The sequence below is a fragment of the Euphorbia lathyris genome, chromosome 1, assembly GCF_963576675.1.
Source record: "Euphorbia lathyris chromosome 1, ddEupLath1.1, whole genome shotgun sequence".
NCBI lineage: Eukaryota > Viridiplantae > Streptophyta > Magnoliopsida > Malpighiales > Euphorbiaceae > Euphorbia > Euphorbia lathyris.
In genome coordinates this window covers 139,003,293-139,025,215 of record NC_088910.1, presented here as the reverse complement: position 1 = coordinate 139,025,215, position 21,923 = coordinate 139,003,293, and the positions used below count along the sequence as shown (strand labels likewise).

The 21,923-nt window shown below is 30.8% G+C and overlaps 1 protein-coding gene across 1 annotated transcript; it reads left to right on the top strand.

Moving 5' to 3' along the window:
• The first annotated feature begins 858 nt into the window (after positions 1–858).
• Positions 859–3,430, top strand: LOC136211115 (F-box/LRR-repeat protein 25-like). Its single transcript, XM_066002657.1, has 3 exons — positions 859–1,870; positions 2,007–2,178; positions 2,248–3,430. The coding sequence occupies exons 1-3, from the start codon at positions 1,559–1,561 to the stop codon at positions 2,922–2,924; spliced, it is 1,161 nt and encodes a 386-aa protein (XP_065858729.1). The 5' UTR covers positions 859–1,558; the 3' UTR covers positions 2,925–3,430.
• The last annotated feature ends 18,493 nt before the right edge of the window (positions 3,431–21,923 follow it).

Below are 21,923 nucleotides of genomic sequence, written 5' to 3'. Positions count from 1 at the left end.
CAAATAGGTTAAATGTAATATTGGTCCTTGAATTTTAATTTCTATTTTAAAATTGTCACTCAACTTTAATTTATCTCAATAAAATCATTTAACTTTGAATTTTATCTCATTTAAGTAACTTTAGCGATTTCAGGAGCAAAAAGATATCGAAAAAGAGATGTAGCTGCAGCATCAGCAATAGTTAACTTTTACTGTTGGTCAAAAACGACAAGTAACTGCTATCTAGATACACATAGCTGTCACCTAGCTGACCGTTGATCAGCTACGTGGAATTTCTAGGGTTGAAAATGAGCTGAGTAACTCAGTGTTCGGTTTGATAAAAGCTCGATCAAGTTCGGTTTGATTATAAACGAGCCAATCGAGCTTGAGCGCGATGAAGCTCGTCTCGAGAGCTCGTAAGCAGGATCGATCGTAGGTTTATGAGCAAACTCGATTATAATGTTTATGAACACGTTTGTGAGCAAGTTTGGTTCGATTATTATTTTAATAATATTTCTATAAGAGAAAAATGTAAAACAATGTAGTTTTATGTAAAATTAATATATATTAAAGAAGTTTCAAATTAATATAATTTTTTTTAATATAATTAATTACTTGTTTGCGGGCGAAATTAATAAACTAAATTAAGGAGTTATTCGAAAGCAAAGCTCGTGAAAAAATTCGCTAACACACTCGCAAACAGGTTGTGAGTAGCTCACGTACATAATGTTAAGCTTGAACTGGTCAATTTTATGACCAACTCAGTCTGAGCAGGCCAAATTCGACTTGGCTGGAATCAATTATGTTAGGGGCAATTTAGTATTAAGTCAATATATATTGAACCATTATTTATTTATTTATTATGAACTGACCGACATCTACCAATCTGTAGATTTTCGAAATCTCACCCCTACTTGCGCTACTCTCAGTTTTTGACTGTGTTAATGGCGGGAACTGCCGGAGCTTCAATGGTGGAAAGCCAGGGAAGTCGAGTTGGAAGCTGCGATTCAGAAAATCGAAACAAAAGAATCAAATCCGGCGAGGAAGAAGACCGCATTAGCGCCTTACCAGATTTCCTGATTCACCATATCCTCTCGTTCCTGCCAGCAACCGACTTAGTGAAGACTTTGATTTTATCCAAACGGTGGAAGTCTCAATGGACTCATGTCCCTGTTCTCAAATTCGTTCCGAAGGATGGTATGTCTCCCGATCAATTTTCCAATTTCATTGACAAAACCCTAAGTCTACATGATTGCTCCAATATCGACAAATTCGTCATCAAATTAAAATGTTTTGCTATGGTTGACCGATTTCCTAACTTGGATATGTGGATCCGGTTTGCTGCGACAAGAGATGTAAAGGAGCTCATTGTGAATTTCAATAACGACATCTATCCCTACTTGTTGCCGCAGTTTCTTTTCAACGATTCTTCATTTGTTAAATTGAGGTTATTTACTTGTAATTTTATGCCGATTCGGAAAGTAAATTGGGAGTCCGTCAAGAGTTTGGTTTTATACAAGTGTGACGTTGAAGATATGGTACTCCTCTGCTTGAATACTTGGAATTATGCTGTTGTGGTATGTTTGAAGGGCTTGTCATTGCCTCTAAAAGTTTGAAAACTCTTATTTTGGATGCAGTTTGCTCCGATTGTAGTGTCATTGAAATTTCATGTCCTAATGTTGAGAGATTGAGAATATCAAATCTAGTGTGGTTTACATCTCTTAAATTGATGAATTTGCCGTCTTCAGTTTATGCTACCTTAGATTTTTACTTTGAGGTAGAGCAGTTGGAAGATGAAATGAGTCATGATGACTGCATAAATTTGGTCCAACAGACTCTTCTACAGGTTCAGCATGTTGAGAAGCTAGAGATTGGGCGTTGGTTGATGGAGGTAAGTTTAGTATTAGAAATTCAGTTCATTGAAAGTTGTTTTAAGTTTAATTTCCTTTTAACAGATGAATAATAGCATTTGAAATTTGAATGATTATATAATCGTTTGTGAATATTCATTGCCGTTGTGTTTGAAGATTCTATCAACCTGCAAGGAGGATGGAGACTGCATAGGTGGCTTGCCAGATTCTTTTATTCACCGGATCATTTCCTTTTTTCCATCAACAAAAGATGCCTTTGAGAGTGACCTTTACAATACGTGGCAGCGTAAATGGACTGATGTCCCAATCCTAAACTTTGTTTCCAACGGTATGTCTGTCGGATAATTCAGCAATTTGATTGACAATATACTAATTCTTTTTGATTGCTTGAATACAGAGAAATTTGTTATCGATTCCAAAGATATCCCATTGGTGTACCTGGATTATAGATTGTCTTTGTGGGTTCATTTCGCTGCCAAAAAAGATGTAAAGGAGCTCATTTTGGATTGTGATGGTGCTAAAGTGGAATTTGGGCATGAGTATCCATTGCCGCAATTTATTTTCAATAATTCTTCATTGGTTAAAATGAAGATATGTGCTTGTGATTTTAGGCCGAATGGGAAAGTAAATTGGGAATCTCTTAAGAGTTTGCGTTTAGATCATTCTGAGTTCAGTGATCAAGCGGTTGAGAATGTTCTATCGGGTAGTCCTTTGCTTGAATACTTAGAATTACGCCGTTGTGGTTTTCAAGGGGCCCTTGCTATTGCTTCTGAGCATTTGAAAACATTTATTCTAGATGAATTTGGTAAGAACTGTCGTCTCCTAGAAATTTCATGTCCTAATCTTGAAAGTTTGAAAATATCAGGAAACGTCGGTTCTACCTGTCTTAAATTGACGAACTTGCCTTCTTCACTTCATGCTACATTGGATTTGTACGTCTTAGAATCAGATGATATCAGTCCTGATGACTGCATGAATTTGGTTGAGGAGACCATGAAGCAGATTCTGCACATTGAGGAGCTAGAAATCATGCTGAGCAGGTTGCAGAGCCAGAAATCCGGTATTGGTTCTTGAAGGTAACTGTTTGAGAATTTTTTTATTACATGTTTGTATTTCTAAGGATCAGAAATACACATGATTTCTTAATATGACTGTCTAGAGCTATATTTTGCTAATTTTGCTAATTTTAATGTAGACATGCTTTTTGCTAATTTTAGTGGTAACTTTAGTGGATGGTTAGCTTACTGAAATCTCATACTTCATGGAAGTATCACTCAGACAGGGGTGGAGACAGGGTAGCCCTGGCTACCAGAATCACCTCCCCCATGGGTGGTTCCGGTTAGGGGTGAGCAAAATTGACCAATAACCGATAACCGAAACAAAATTGTAGTTTGGTTTGGTTCGGTTTTGAAAATGGGGTAATTGTGTTATCGGATATCAGTTCGGTTTTGAAAATGGGGTAATTGTGTTATCGGTTCGGTCGTTCCAAAAAAATTGATATAACAAAAAACTGAACCGAATTATGTATATAACGTAAAAATATTTTTTTATATCTATATATATATATACTATTTATTCTACATTTTTATCATTTTACATTGCTATTTAATATATTTACTACTAATGTTTTTTTCTGTTTCATGTTTATTATAGATTTGTTTAATTTTATAATTTAGTGGATGGGTAGTTTAGTGAAATCTCATACTTCATATGGGATCACTCAGTTATTATAGACACGGGTGGAGACAGGGGCTGGGGGAATCCGGCTACCGGAATCACCTCTACCATGGGTGGTTCCGGCTAGGAGTGACAAAGTTGATCAATAACTGGTAACCTAAATGAAATTGTAGTTTGGTTCAGTTTTAAAAATGGGGTAATTGTGTTATCGGTTCCGTTATTCCAAAAATTACGGTATAACCAAAAACCAATTATGTGTATAACATAAAGATATATATATATATAATATAATCGATTAGTAACCGAGCCGATAAAATTTGGTTTGATTGTGTTTGGTTATTGAGCTTATTATTCGGTTTGGTTTTAATTTTGAGGGAGATTTCAGTTCGATTAACTGACCAACCGAACTGAACAGAACCGATGTTCACCTCTAGTTCCAGCCCCTATCTCTTTGGAATTTAAATACGTGAGTGTAAAATTGGATCTAACATAGCAGTTCTGTATTCACCACTGATTATAGATCCTATCCGGTCTGCCAAAAAGCTTTGTTATTTTGATTGTACTGTGTATTTGAATATAGGCAAAACTGAGTATTACAATCAATTATGCCTTGGCAATGCTTACTTTGTGCCTAGTACACATGTTGCCCCGTCTCTTGAACTTTTAAAAGTTTCAAATAATCCGATTCTTATTTAATTACAACCAATAACACTTTATTTCTCAACATAATTTGTTAAATGCAGAAAATGGGAGATAAGAATAGGAGACGTGTTAAAGTGCTCGTCACGTGTAAAAAAGAAAATATCAACTAATCAAATAATTAGGAACTTTGAAAGTTCCTATGACAATTGAAGTTTTGATGAATAGGAGGTTATTGAAATTGGATAAAAATATAGGGTTATTAAATCAATTTAACAAAAATAAGGAGTTATTTTGAAAATTTAAAAGTTTAAAGATACAATTGAAGTTTTGAACCAAATATAGTGGATATATATTAAGCTTCTACTTGCCATGAATATCTTTGAATCCTCTCTTGTTATTAGTCCACAAGTATAGGTACTTATGTTTTATGCTCTAAGCTTCCCACTGGTACATGTATCTAGACATTAATTATAGGGTAAATTTCAAAAAAAAAAAAAAAAAAAAACGATGTGGTATCACTTTTTTTTTTTTTTTTGTAGAAAAAGGACTGTGGTTTTTTTCTTTTCAAATACAAGATTGTCGTTTATTCCGTTACACTATTTACGGATTTGGTGAAGATGTCGTTAATTTCCTGACGTGGCGAAGGGTAAATATGGGTTTTTAAAAAAATTGGGGTAAATTTTTTTAAAAAAACCCTGTGGTTTCACTTTTTTTTTTTTTGCAGAAAAAGAACTATGGTTTTTTTTTCTTTTCAAATACAGGACTGTGGTTTATTCTGTTACACTATTTACGGATTTGGTGAAGATGCCGTTAATTTCCTGACGTGGCGAAGGGTAAATCTGAGTTTTTAAAAAAATTGGGGTAAATTTTTTTAAAAACCCTATGGTTTCACTTTTTTTTTTTTGCAGAAAAAGACTATGGTTTTTTTTTCTTTTCAAATACAGGACTGTGGTTTATTCCGTTACACTATTTATGGATTTGGTGAAGATGCCGTTTATTTCCTGATGTGGTTGAGGGCAAATATGAGTTTTTAAAAAAATTAACTAATTAATTTTTTATAACTATTTTGGGTCTACAATATTGACCAATGGATTTTTGTAACTATTTTGTGGCTACAATATTTACTATAAAATCTCACATGAGCGCAAATCTCACATGGTTGTTCAGTGCCTTTTATAGTCGATTTTTAAAAAAATTCATAATTGCCCTTCAGCCACGTCAGTAAATAAATGGTGTCTTAACCAAATCCGTAAATAGTGTAACGGAATAAACCACAGTCCTGTATTTGAAAAGAAAAGAAATCACAGTCCTTTCTCTGCAAAAAAGTGAAACCACAGGGTTGTTAAAAAAAAAATTTACCCCAATTTTTTTAAAAACCCATATTTGCCCTTCGCCACGTCAGCAAATAAACGGCATCTTCACCAAATCCATAAATAGTGTAACGGAATAAACCATAGTCTTGTATTTGAAAAGAAAAAAATCACAGTCATTTTTCTGCAAAAAAAAAAAAAAAAAGTGAAACCATATGGATTTTTTTTTAAATTTACCCTTAATTATATATTATGGTTATAAATGAGCCAAACTTTGAGCTCAATTCAAGCTCAAATTGTTATTCAAGTTCGGCTTGAATAACAGCCTGTTTGTTCACGAGCTCCTCACGAACCAGTTCATTTAAATTGTTTACAAACTTGTCGATGAGTAGCTCATTTTCTCAACTTAAAAAGTTCTTAGCTCAATTCAAGACTAAATAATAATATAAATATATTCTGGGTGATGTTATTAACCCATGAAAAACAGGATTGAACCAGTGAACCATAATCAAACTAATAAATCGGATCAACTAAAAAATACTTCAAAATTCCACAAGGATTTTTGTAGGGCAATCAGTGGGAACTAACCATGCTGGACCTAAACTCATTTTCACTCTCTAATTTATATAGAGGGACTCTCTCTGTTTTCTTTATTGTGTTCGATGTAGGATACTGAGAATAGAAAGAGTACAACTCCTCCCTCACACGTCTGAGCATGGTCCAGTTCGGTTTAAAAACCAAACCAAACAAAACCGAACCAAATAAGAGTAATTTTTATAAACCGAATCAAATTGTAATTCGGTTCGGTTCAAACCGAACCAAACTATATCGGGTTGGTTCAACACTTGCACAATGTTAGCTAGCTAGTAATTGTTACTCTTATTTATTGAACTATTTTATTTTTCCAAGCATGAAATATTATTCTTTATTCTTATACTTTGATGGACAATTCTACAAGGTTAGGATAAGTTTCTGGGAAGATTACACAGAAATTCATATTTTAAAAACTATTTACAACTATGTCAAGTCATAATTTTGGATTATATCAAACTAGTAAAATCAGTAGTTTTAATATATTTTAAGGATTATAATTTATAAATTAGAAGTCTAGAATATATTTTCTAGGGTTTATGATTTATGAATTGGAGCCTAGAATTTTTAAATTATAGTGTAAAATCATAATATATAGAGAATAATGACATATTAAGAATTAAGTTTGGTGATATGACTTAGTTGTAATTTTTTACTTAAGTATAATATTCATGTATTTCAGCCGTTGTTTTTTCTTGTTAAATTATATACCTATTTTGATTAATGTGTGGATCAAATGGAGGGTTGAATAATAGTTGAAGCCAAACGACAAAGGAGGCATGCCGAAAGTGGAGTTAAATCATCCCACATTGAAAAATATGAAAGGCATATCAAAATTTATAAGTGCAAATGAAATATAATAAATTGTTTTATCATGGTATCAGAGCCAATTAACTAAATTAGCTTTAATACCATGATAAATTTTAATTTAACTAATATAATTCTATTAGTTTAATGCTAGTTTCTAAAAAATGATAACATTTTTACAGTTTTAACGCGTTGAAGGTTAAAAAAATTTTGTTTTGAATTTTACGTGATATAATACTTTTTAACGTTATAAAAAATTATTATTAAATATTTAAGTTCCGGTTTAGTTTGGGTTCTGGTTCCGCCACTGGACACTGTATTATATTTGGATACAGGGATCTTCGCGACGGGTGTTGTAGTCTGAAACAGTGAGAGACAGTTTATTGTAAACATTAGCACGCATGAGAAGGGTTGTATCCAAGGTTATCAAACCCGGACCGGCCCGGCCGGTTCAATCGGGTTGAACCGGACCCGGTAGGTATTCCGGTCCGGAAGTGACTATTTTATTACATCTTAGAAAACCGCTAAAAACCGGTGACCCAGCTGGTTGAACCAGCGACTCGGAAACCCGGTCACGGTTTTTACGGTCCAAACGGTTCAATATTTGAACTGTAATTTTTTTTTTAAAAAAAATAAAAATTTAACTTTCAATTAAAATTACTAATCCAATTAAGAAAAAATTAACTTGAATTTCATTTTAAAAAAATAACTTTCAAATTAGTATTGATTTAGTACTGGAATATTTTTTTTTTTGAAGAAGGAATATTTGTTAATGGTTTGGTATTCATATTTTCATTTGATTCCGTTGATAATTGATTTTTGTTTGTTCACATCGAACAAACCAATAAATTAAATCATGCTTGATGAATATGTAATAAAAAAAAATATTAATAATATATGTAATAAAATCAAGTTATATTATTTAATTTCATAATTTGGTTATATAACTTATATATATAACTTATATATATATAAGTTATATAACTTATATAACTTATATATATCAGAATATAAATTAATCAAGTTATGTTAAGCTTTTGTTACATTCAGAATATGCAAGTTATAATTGGTCATGATAATTAAGTTATATATTAGAATATAAAATTCAAATTAACATTTTCATTATGTTGGAAGGTGTAAATAAAATGAAAATTATAATTTTTTAGGATTATTTGAACCTTGGTTCAACCCCGGTTTAACCCTGGTTAAACCTTAAACCCTTCACCCTTTAGCTCTTCCGGTTCTTTGACCGGTCCGGTTTTGATAACCATGGTTGTATCATATAAAATATTACTCTGTTATTTTCTATTTCTCTGACCTAAAAAAATAAACAAAATGACCAAAAGGTTGATAGTTACAGAAGATCTAAACCTTATAATATATATTTTTTTTTAAAGGCTGAACAATGTGTTAGATAAAAAAAAAAGATGACTAATAAATTATTTACCGATATATATAATTATCAAATGAAGACATTATATTTTTATAGCAGCAAAATGAAGACATTGTTGTTTGGGAATAAAGAAATGAATTAATGAAAAGAAAGAGACGTAAAATAATCCGACATTGGAAAATAATTAGTAGTATAAATAATTTATAAATGTACATCACTAATAATAAAAATGTCTTAACATGGTATAAGAGGGTTAAACAGTTTAATAGTAAATGGTTTAACGCTCTGATACCATGTTAAGTTTTTGTGCAATTTTATCATTAACGTTTAAAATGCTATAATTTTACTATTAACGTTGACAATTAAAAACAATTTTACCTTTTAATATTGACAAATTTAGTCCCTTCAACTTTGTATAAAATGTTCAGTTAGCTCCTTAAACTTGCGTAAAATGTAATCAATTGATCACTCGGTCGAGAAAAAAGTATGTTAAATGTGGAAGATGTATTCATGCATTTTAGAAAGTTATTACATAATTAAAAAAAGATTAAAAATGAAGTTATTGCTTGCTTAACTATACAACTTGTCTTCTCTAATATTAGAACTGTATACCTCAATTTTGGTCGTTATACTTTTTTTAAGACTCGTGCAGTACATCTTCCGCATTTAACATACTTCTTTACAACCGAGTGATCAATTGATTACATTTTATGCAAGTTTAGGGGGCTAACTGAATATTTTATACAAGTTGAGAGAGCTATCGGGACACTTTGAAAGTTTAGGGAACCAATCAAGCTTTTCGGACAAGTTCAGGGGGCAAATGATGTATTAAGCCTTTAAACATCAAACAATACAGATAGTTGATTTGCAATAAGGTGTAAAATACTTGTAACGCTGACAGTCAAAAGTAATTTTACTATTAATGTTTAGAATGGTACAATTTTACCATTAATGTTGACAATTAAAAGCAATTTTACACATCAAACAATACAGATAGTTGATTTGCGATAAGGTGTAAAATACTTGTAACGTTGACAGTCAAAAGTAATTTTACTATTAACGTTTAAAATGGTACAATTTTACCATTAATGTTGACAATTAAAAGCAATTTTACGTCTAATGTTTATAAGTTTGGTTATTTTGAACATTATTAAAAAAATAGAGATACTTTATTTTCGTATTCTGCATCAATTATATATTAATTGTTCTAAAAAAAATTACCTTATTAAAATTTTGTAAAAGAATTAGAGATTAATATTTTAAATTCTACAAAATATTTGCTTTTCTCGTACACAATGCAGTATAATTTTTTTCAATTTGGTTAACATGTATACATATATTTGTGATTTGTTACTGATGAGTAATAAAATAACGTAAGTATGCAGTGAAGATGACAAGATTCATGATTGAGAAGACACAGTTTATTTATTATTTCTCAAATTAACCCAACTTATAGACGTAAAATTGCTTTTAATTGTCAACGTTAAGGATAAAATTGCATCATCTTAAAAGTTATAACTATTTTTGTTCAAAAAAAATTAATATAAGCTTTCTTGATAAGTTATTACAGTTAATTTCCCGGCAAGCTATAAATTTTAGCTTTTCTTGAAAGCAACTTTTCCAGTTTTTCCAATTTTTAAGGAAAACAATTTTGCATTTAACAAGCATACTTTTAGTTGGGAAAGCCGAGAAAATTACTTTTAGGATCTGGAAAGCAATGTAAAATATGTGAATTCTTATATTAAGCATCTAGTTTTCCATTTCACTTAAAGAACCTCCAGTTCATATTTGGACATATGTATTCTGACCGCACTTAATAATTAAAATAGTGGGACCAGGACCGGCTCTAGGGGGAGTTCCCCTAGGCCGGCGCCTAGAGCCTCACAGTTTCGTGAGGCCTCAAAATTTTTTAATCATGTTAAGTGTCCCTCTTTATCTATTAATTTTTTTAATCAGAAAACTCTTTTCTTTTAGCTAAACCAACTAAGTAAAACCTTAATAAATTAACGGTTTTGATATATGCAGCCCTTAGGGCTGCATATAAGCATTAAATACAATAGAATATTCTTTTGTATTTTCAAGATGTATATTTATTATGCATTGAACTTTTAAATACACCAAAATTCATTTAATGCAATCATAAATTCTTTTATATTTTCTATATATATGTGCGTTAATTTTTTATTTTTTATTTTTTAAAAAGATATCAAGTAAGTTCAATTTTATCCTTACACAGCATAAAATTTGGAATATCTGACGTGATAGTCAAATAACTGTCAAATCAGTAAGTTCAAATTTTATGCTGTGTAAGGATAAAATTGAACTTACTTGATATCTTTTTAAAAAATAAAAAATAAAAAATTAATGCACATATATATAGAAAATATAAAAGAATTTATGATTGCATTAAATGAATTTTGGTGTATTTAAAAATTCAATGCATAATAAATATACATCTTGAAAATACAAAAGAATATTTTATTGTATTTAATGCTTATATACAGCCCTAAGGGCTGCATATATCAAAACCGTTAATCTATATAATTTTCACTGTACATTATCTTCTCTCCTATTCTTATACGTATTTACACCTGCCCTTCCTATAAAAATGTTAGATTAGGCCACTTTTCCAATTACAATTACAACCCTGCACAAAACAAATTTCTATAAAACCAGCTATTTTTATTCTTTCCATTCCACAGGCAAAGACGTAACCTTTATTTATTTAGGGCATAATACTCATTTGACCCTTAAACTATAAATTCGGAGTCAATTAAGACTTTAAACTATTAAAATCATCAATTAAATCATTGAATTAAGCAAAAATTACCAATTGAATCCATGTTATATCCTAAAATAAGGAATTATGACGATTTGATATGGACTGTAATGATCCATGTGTTGGCTAAAATGATTTTGGGAAAAGGGACTGAAACTATTCAACCGAATGATTTTCGATGATGACTCAATTGATGGTTTTTGCTTAGGATCATGACGTAATTGATAATTTTTGCTTAGTTTAGGGACCTAATTGATGATTATGATAGTTTTGAGGTCTTAATTGATTTTGAAGATTTAGTTTAGATAACCAAATGGAGTTCTCTCTCTGAACATTTACTTTCTCCCTGCTCGGCAAACAACACCTAAATGACAAATTAAAAAGTTTGAGAATTAAAGTTGTTTAGAATATCATCAAGTATTTGAATTTTTCAGTTTTAAAGTCATCAACGGTCATTTTAATTCTAAGGTTTAACCTCAATCATCTCATGGTCACGAAAAAAAAAAAAAAAAACCTCACTCCCGGTTTGGACAAAAAGAAATTTCACAAGTACCTATTTGACAAAATGTGAAAGCACATAATTTTTTTTTAGACTTTATCCTTATTAATATTTTGTACTTAGTTTTTTTATTTATTGAATATGAATTTCTCTAGTACACTTTCGAATCCGTTTGGCCATATTGTCTATTGAGGAAAAAAATTCTCTAAACTAGATTATTTAGTTAGAGATTTTTCATATATAAAAACGGGGAAAATAACAATGTCTTAACTTTAAGTTATTATTATTATTTGATTTAAATTGTTATATCAAAATTAATACATTAAATAGTTATTTTTAAGTTGACCAATATATAATTATTTTACTAGTTGATATTTATTGTATAGGGCTTTCAAAATATTAGAGACGAGTGAGACCTCCTATAATTTATGTGGATCCATATTACATATGACAAAATGTGTACAGAGATCGTCCATTTAACATGGAGAACTGAATACTTCTAATAATTTTCCGTAAAATGCACCATATATGATAATACCAACATATTTCTACAATCATAATATTAAATAATAAAATTATATACTTTATCGACCATAATATGTTTGAATTGTTCAACCAAACTAATTTCTATTAATCGAGTTTTAAACTGACAAAACAAAGTCTAAAAATCAAACTACATAGAAAATATAAATAAGGTATAAAAATATACCGTCATAAGTAATTTTATTCCTATTGTTTAAAATAATATAATTTTATCTCTAACTATGAATGTCAGGAGCAATTTTATTCCTAAATTGATAAGTTGAGTCAGTTTACCAATTTTATCATCTACATTTCACATGTATATCATTTTATCACTTATTAGTAACACGTCACAGATAAAACCTTAGAATGGATCAAGGATTGAGATTTCTTGACTTCATCTCTTCTACTAATAGGATTTTTGGATTTCTTTGGTGTAAGAACATATAAGAAAATTACATGCCTCATTAAAACAATCCGTCATCAAATTTGGTTCGATTCGGTTCATCACCAACTCCGTCTGACGCCTAGGTTAGGTCGTCGGCAGCTCGTCTTCTCCCATTAATTAGGGGGTGTTTGGTTACCTACTTTTCACCTCTTGTTTGTCTTTTCACTTTAAAAGACAGAATTTTACGTGTTTAGTTAGACAACTCTTGTTTGCCTTTTACAACTGAAAATTAGCTTTTTACAAAAGCAGGAGATCTCTGCTTTTTGGAAAAGCAGCATTTTCCAAAGGCAAACAGCAAACAGCAAGTAGCCAAACGGATCCTAGACTTCGTTTAAATCAGAGCAAGTTATAATTTTTAGTTTATTGATGTTATCCATTTTTTATTTTCAACTTTTTAAGAGAAGTGTAGATTTAGCATTAACGTATGAAGTGTTGAAAATTTAAGCATAATGTTTTCAAGTAAGATCAATTCTAGTCCTATGTTATCGAAAATATATATAAAAAAACTAGTTTGATTGGTATTTAATTGTGACTTCAGACCTTCCAAATATCAATTATGTCTAAGATATTTAGTGCACTACTAACAAAATTACAAAAAATTCTGTTAAAATACTAAAAACTGAAGCTGCTACATATAAGTTAATTACAAAAAAATTTTGTCAAACTGTCTAAAATATTTATTGTGTTATTAATATAGATACAAAAATGTACGAAATTGCTTCAATTTATCGACAGACTTGTTTAGAAGGTCTGATGTGACAGTTAAATAACAGTCAAACCAATCTTTTCAAATTTTTAATAGTGCATGGTTAAAATTAATCTTGCTTTGAAATGTTATGGTTAAATTTGCACAATTTCATACGTTATGACTAAATCTACACTTTGCTTGAAACATTGGGGTTAAATTTGACCCTTATCCTAAAAAAATTGGTATTTCGATTTTCTGGATTTTTGTGTGTATCTCTATTAACCTTAGCCAATTTTATTCACTTTCATATGAGATGTAATCAAGTGAAATTATGTGAAATTGGTACGAAAGTTCATTTAAACCTCTTGAAATTCAATTATAATTATTGAATAATTATTTTTTATGAAGTTTATTTTCATCAAATTATTAAGAATATAAATTCATTTCTTAACTAATAATTTTGAGTTTAGAAAATATGTTATGTCGTAAAGGATAAACAATTTATTAATCATCTCTTTTTTTATATAACATATTGTTTAGTCTTTTATTTTGAAAAACATATTATAAGGTTTATATATTCTTTGTCACTTCCTTCTATTTATTTATTTTTTAGATTTTTAACCTTCATATTCGGCATAAACAGAAAATAACAAAGTAACACAATCATTTTGTATCATATTATGGCTGTCTTAAAAATTAAAATATGTTTAGTTAAAAATCTAAAAGTAAGAGACAAAATGGCCAAAGGGTTAACGGTGGTAAAAAAAATAGGAATCTTTATAATATGTTTTTTAAAATAAAAGGACTAAACAGTATGTTACGTAAAAATGTGAGGATTAATATTTAATCCTATTTTACTTGATTTGATACAAATAAATTTTGCAATTGAATGTTCTCTAAATTATTCATTCAAAAAAAAAAGTTCTCTAAATTATTAAAATTATCAACCAAGCCCATAATTTATTTAGAAAATAACAATTTACACCTTTAATTCTAATAATCTTAAGAATTATAGCAATATAATCCTAATCTAATAATTAAACACATAATTAAAACATTTTTTTAGGCCTAATCTATTCCTTTCCCGTCTTCAAGTTGTCTAAAAATTGCAACTAATCTCTAAACTTTAAAACGTTACAACTAACTCTCTCAACTTGCTTATTTAGAACAAATGACACGAGACAAGGCATGATAGTAGAGTTTAGTCGTAATATTTTGAAGTTCCAATCACATGTTGCCACGTGGCATTTGGGGGGGGGGGGATTTTTTTCCAAACAAGCAAATTAAAGGGGTTAGTTATAACGTTTTTATGTTCAGGGATCAGTTGTAGTTTTTGGACAACTTGAAGGGTTTGGAGACGTATTATGCTTTTTTTACGATTTTTACCTTTTCTCTTCATTTTGGGTTTTACTTCCTTTTTTTTTAATATAAGAAAGAATTATATTGTGGAGTTATCTATTCTCCATAATCTCGGGTTAAACGCTCGTCGTCATAGGGCCCCTCGAATCATTGAAGTTAGATGGCAGCCCCCTCCGTCTGATTGGATTAAAGCTAACACTGATGCCTCCGTGATCTCGGGTAGAGCTGGTTGCGGTGTGGTTTTTCGAAATAGTCAGGGGCATCCTCTTGGGTCATTTGCCTTCCCCCTTGATTGTGCTTTGGTACACATGGCGGAATTGCAAGCTGCTATTTTTGCAGTTTCGATTGCGAGGTCACGTGGATGGACTCGTCTCTGGATTGAAAGTGACTCGACTTACGTTATTCGAATTTTCCGTGCCCGTGCGCAGATCATTCCCTGGACAATGCGTGTGGATTGGTTAAATTGTTTAGATTCAATAACGCATATTCAAGTGGTTGTCTCCCATGTGTTCCGTGAGGGAAATCAAGTGGCGGACGCTCTTGCTAATTACGGACGTCTGGTCTCAGATTTACAAATGTGGAATACCCTTCCAGACTTCTGCTCCCTTCTTGCTAGAGATAATGCTCTTGGTAGGGATATGTTTAGATTTTCTTAAAACATTCTTTGTACTGGTTTCATACTTTTTTCATCTCTTCATTTATATATTTGGTTCTTTGCCTTTTCGGAGGTACCAACCTGGTTGGGATTCCCGTTGGGCTAGGTCCGTATTTCAATAAAAAAAAATAAATCAAACGCGTCTTCAGAGATTACAGGATCAAACCAATCGAGCAAATCAAAGAAACTAACTTCGCTAGTATAGGAAAGAGCATTTCTCGCTGCTATGTGAGCCACTCTATTCGCTATACGAGGGACAAAACCATTTTGAATGCTTTAACTAGCATTAACTGCTTACAATCCTCAATCAAATCACCAAAAATTGAGATATCCACACTATTAGAGTTGATTCTATCGGCAATTGATTTCGCATCCGTTTCAAATGCGAATTTTTCCATATCATTGTCGATAGCTCAAATGATACTACTTCTCAATGCATACGCCTCTATCATCCTCGCCTTTCCTTCTTCGTCTCATATGACTGCTCCCCATCCACTTTTTACTTCCTATTTTTCGTTAGCAAAATTCATAGAAGTCTATGTTTTTAGTAAAAAAAAATTATATATATATATATATATATGTGGGTCTTTTTTGATTTGAGGTGAATATATCTCCTACATCAATAATATTAATTATATGTTTAATTGTTGGATTAGAATTAGATTACCATTAATTCTTAAAATAGTTACAAATGTGAGGATTGTTGATTTGAAAATATGTTAAGAGTTTGATTGGTGATTTTTAGACCTGGGCATTGGCCGGGTCGGGCCTGTCGGGTTTTTAATAAAACCTGACGATTCTAAACCCAGCCCGTAATAAATTGAGTCGGGCTCGGGTTCGGGCTCGGGCTCGGCGCCTAAAATATGAATCCCAAGCCCATCTATATATTAAAAAAAATACAATTAAAATACCACATCAATTTGTCTTAATAAAAAAAATAGTACGCACAATACAAAATAATTATCTATTGAAACATCAAATCCAAAATAAATTAATTTATATCATCTCGTAAAAAATATAATTAATTTTATATTTATAAATTATAATATATATATATATATATCAGGTCGGGCCGATGGAAAATTCATATAGTCCAAGCCCGCGCAGTTTCTGGATGGCTTATATGGGCTTGGGTCGGGCCAAACCTGACACCAATTTCGTGTGTCTAAGTCTGGTTAAATGGTCCTAGACCGGGCAGACTCACCGGCCCATGCCCAAATCTAATGATTTTAATAATTTGGGGGAGCTAATTGATATACAATGCATAGTTTAGGGCCAATGTAAGCTTTATGGCAATAATAAATTATTTACCTCTAATAATAGTTGAAGCCAAACAAGCTAAAGATATTGGTATAAAATAAACAAACAAACGACAAAAGAGGCATACAAAAAGTGGAGTTAAATAATCCCACATTGAAAGATATGAAAGACATATTACAATTTATAAGTGTAAATGAGATATAATAAATTGCTTCATCATGGTATCAGAGCTAGTTAATAAATTAGCTTCGATACCGTGTTGAATTTTTAATTTTCAATATTCATTAACTTAAACATAGATAAAATTAGAGAAAAAATGAAAAAAGTTCAAGGAAAATAGAAAAAAAAAACGATTGAATTTTGGATTAAGGTGCAAAAATACCTCTAACATTTTGAGTCCGGAGCAATTTTACCTGTTATATCTAAAATTGTGTAATTTTACCCATAACATCTAAAACAGTGCAATCCAATCATTTAGAGTCTTTCGAACATTCAGAATCTCAGGGGGCGTTTGGTTGGGGGGGTTTCAGGAAAGGGTAAGGGAAATGGGAGGCTTCATTCCCTTTGTTGGTGTTTGTTTTGCTAATTAAATGATTCCTTTTGCCCTTTTTTAGTTTTGGGTTTACCCCCTAACTCCTCTAACTCATTCTCCACTTTCCCCTAAGGTTTTCTATTCCCTTTCCCCTCTCTTTCTAACCTACACTCCTTATAAAATTCTACTTTACTCCCTATTTTATTTTTTATTTTTATTTTGGTTTCTATATTTTTTTATTTTTACATTTCTTTATCTTTGGATTAATTTCATTTTTGTTATATATTTTTAATTTTTTTACTCAAAAAATATTTTTTGACTAAATTTTACGTTTTTTATTTTTGTTTAATCCTTATATTTTTTTATCACTAGATTAATTTCACTTTTCATCCTTATAATTATTTATTTTTACCTTTTTACCCTGAAAAATAATTTTGACCAAATTTTTTTCTTTTATCATATTATTCAGTTTTAATATTTATTTTTAATTATTTTAAAATAATTATTTTTTTAAAATATAATATTTATGCATTTTCTTTGATTAATTTTAACTTTTATGAACTTTATATTATTATCAATAAGGGTAGCAAGTGAGTGACGTTTTGGATTGTTTGGGATTATATATGAAGTTATTTCACGTTTTATGGAAACTATAGTAAAAGAGTTGAATTTTTTTTTATTATATATGAAATTAAAAAAAATAGTTTTGATTCCCTATTTGAACCAAACATCCACAAAGTGAATATGGTGGAATTGCATTCCCTTTCCTAAACATATCCAAACACATAGGGGTATGAATGCTCATTCCTTTCCTTTCCTTTAGTTTCCCTTTCTTGATTCCTTTTCTCTTACCCCTTGTGAACCAAACACCCCCTCAGTTCTTTCTTTTGTAACCACATAGATCTAGTGATCTATATACAAGTTCAACTGTTTCTGTTCTTGCTAATCTGAAAAATGTATAAATGAACCAATTATAGCTGAAGAAGAAAGTGTAACGTCCCAAAAATTAGGGGGCGACGGGATCGAGTCAATAATAGAAACTTTATTAGTTGGTTGTTTATATATTATCATTTGGAGATCATTATTATATTGTTCTTTAGCAACCGGCTGCCATTGTCTTTTTATTGGTATCTTTATGGTCAAACCGTAATGGAACCCCAATAGCTTTAGTTATTCCCGCAATTATTATTATGGCTCGGACCATATTATTTAATATGTAAGCCCCTGATTGCTTGAAGATGCACGCCCAATATGATAAAGGGCTTGTATTGGGGAGATTTTTCCGGTGATGCTTAGAAGTGCATGTCGGTGAAGGATGTCGCGAATGATTTTCTACAGAATAAATGGACAATTGCGAACGAGCAATCAATAAGCGTAAGGGTGACGTTGATGTTGTCATGAGATTTGTGGTTGAATAGATGGGCAATTATCACATAGTTGGCCATGGGTAACATGAAATCGAGAAGAAACCTAGGTCCGAGACGCCGCTCATCGGAGCCAGGCACTCCATCTGGTCATATACACAGTGCAATCATTGTTATATCATATATGAGGAATTTTAGCTTCAATAGAAAGAACCAATAGGAATTTTAGCCTAAGCATAATTTTATTAAATATTGTTAATATTGTAGTATATTTACAAGATTAAATGATTTTTTGAACATCAGTTCAACCTTTAACCTTGACTCTTTGTCTTTTCCCATTCTTGACTGGTCCGATTTTCGCAATCATATTATTTACGGAGAAATATTTTTCACTATTTCTACCCTATTGAAAAAATAAATAGCGATTTCTCATGGCAAATTATCGTCTCATCACGTTTATAATCTTAGCTGGAATTAGACTTGTCCATGGGTCGGGCTTGGATCAAGTGTACCGGGTTTTTATGTAAAAATGCTCGGTCCAATCCAACCCATCCCACTATTAATTTAGGTGAACTCGAACCAAATTGGGTTCGGACTTAAAAATCAAATTCCAAGTCCAACCCATATAAATCCACCTAAAAATATATACATAATTTTTTTAAAAGAAAATATACATAAATTTAATTATAAAAAATAAAATTTATACTTAAATTTAAATATTTAATACATAAATATATAAATTAATAATTAATATTAATAGGCGGGCTAGGCGGGACTGGCCAGAGCTATTTTGATCAATCCCAAATCCACCCAAAAAATAGGTGGGTTTTAGCGGACCTGGATCGGACTGGACCTATGATTAATTTTCATTGTCCAAGTCCGACCCAAAGAATATGAACCTGGATGGGTATCCGGACCCGTGGACACGTCTAGCTGGATTAGAATAAAATGAAATAATAAAAATAAAATTTGAGTTTCACAAATATAGGCATCATTGCAATGCATCAAATTGCCCCAAAAATTGAATGGTCAAATACATTAATATCATAATTAAGTACAAAATTACAAGCAAGTCATATCACCAAACTTAATTCTTAATATGTCATTTTTTTTACAACCTCTTAATATGTCATTATTCTCTATATATTATGATTTTATATCATAATTTAAAAATTCTAGACTCCAATTCATAAATCATAAACTCTAGAAAATATATTCTAGACTTCTAATTTATAAATTCTAATCTTTAAAATATATTAAAAGTACTGATTTTACTAGTTTAACGTAATCCAAAATTATGATTTGATATATTTGTAAATAGTTTTTTCAAAGATGAATTTCTGTGTAATTTTCCCAAAATTTGAAGGGCTTCTCTCCATTGAAGATATGGTTTAGCCCAGCCCAATAAGAAAACTTATTGGGCCCAAAACGGAGGAAGATAAATGAATTTTGTGGCCATACAACTATCCATCAACTCTTTAATGTTCCATTTCTAATCACTGGTAAAAAAAACTGCTTAGGTAACGTTTAGGCGTTCGAAATCGAGAATCTGTTCCAATTTTCTCGCTTAGTCCCTTTAGATGTTTTCTTGACCTCCAGATGATTTTTAGTCATTTAGACTCCACCTAGACTGCTTAGGTGCCGCCTGAGCGACGATTAACAAAAACATTATTTATTGTAAATTTAGTTTTTACTTTATTATAATTCACATTTTAAGTTATTTCAATATCATTGTTGTTGAAATGTTAATGTTTGCCTATTTTTTAAGATATTTGTTATAAATATACGTGTTTTTTGTATTAAATAATTTTATATATCACCGGCATGGAGCAATCTTAAATTCTTTGGCCAACCCTACTAACGAGAGAACGGGGATTAGTCTGAATGTGGACATAGTGTATAGGTGTCACCGCGGTGGTGCGGATCCTCCAGAATTACCTCATGGTTTGACCAATAAAATAATTTTATATCTTAATTGAATTTATATAACAATTTGTTGATTAACAAATAAAAGTTATAAAAATATAAATCCGATTAATCCCCGATTAATCTTTCAGGGGCATATTCACCCGACTAGCGTCCAGCATTTTTTACAACTTTGTTTCAAATACTTGAGTACTTTAGTACCATAAGTGTATTTAAACCCCATATTGTTAGATCCAGATCAAACCAGCCGACCCAATTGGTTAGACCAAAAACTGGCTTGATCTCCAATTTGGATAATGTTGGGTTTGTTAATCTGATCTCAAATTTTTTATTTTATTTTTTAAAAAATAAAATAAAAATTATTATTTTTTAAAAATGGCAGACCATAAGTTTCATTACTTTTATAATTTATTTAACTTTTCATTCTGCCTAAACAATAAAGAGCATAATTTCAAAATAATAATAGTTTGATGAAAAATTATTGTAATCAGACTGAAATATTATGATGGTGAACACATAGAGCTTATTAAGTTACATCAAACTGAAATATTATAATGGTGAACACATAAAGTTTATTAAGTTACAGTTGATTATTCTAATTTTCAAATAATGTAATTTGGTTTATAATTAACATAAAAACTTATTTGGCCTTTATGGTATCTAAAATTTTGTCATTTGTTCCATATGGTATGATTTAGTAACATTTGCCCATTAGTATTTCTATATGTGACATTTAATCCATTTTGGATGAACATTTATCTGATATGTTAATGATTCTTATATGATACAATTTTTGACACCTGACATTTACATATTACAATTATTATTTTTCTATATAGACTTTATACATGAATAAATAAGAAAAACAATTAATTTCTTATTTATTCGCATATCTATATAGAAAAAGGGCTTAATACATCATTTGCTCCCTTGACTTGTCCAAAAAACTTGATTGGTCCCTTAAATTTTCAAAGTGTTCCGGTAGCCCCCTCAACTTGCATAAAATTTTCAATTAGCTCCCTGAACTTGCGTAAAATGTAATTAATTGATCACTCGATTGTAAAAAATTAAGTTAAATGCGGAAGGTGTATTGCACGCGTCTTAGAATGTTATTACATAATTCAAGAATAGATTAAAAAGGAAGTTATTACTTGTTTAATTATAAAACCTGTCTTCTCTAATATTAGAACTTCAATACCTTCACCTTGGTCGTTTCACTTTTTTAAGACGTGTGTTGTTAACAATGTAAATTCAGCCACAATCAGGACCCTACATGTCACCAGCTCACACTATAATCCTAACAGCCAGCAAGCTTCAGTGAAGGACCATGGGTGATTTCATCCAACGATCATCATTCCTTGTTCTGTTGTAAATACCAAAAGTTTGTTAGTCCTTTTGTTTTTTAGTACACCTGTAAGTTTTATCTTTTTCATGCTAAAAGCATATTACTTTTGTATCTGTATTTATTCAGTGCTTCATTGAGCCATTAATGGTAAGAAAAGCAATTTTGCACAAGGTTTTCTCTTCCTTAATTTTCTATCTTATGATGGTATCAAAGCTTTCTCTCTAAAATCCAAAATCTGGATCTATTCTTTTCACTTCCATCTTTTCCTCCTTTTTA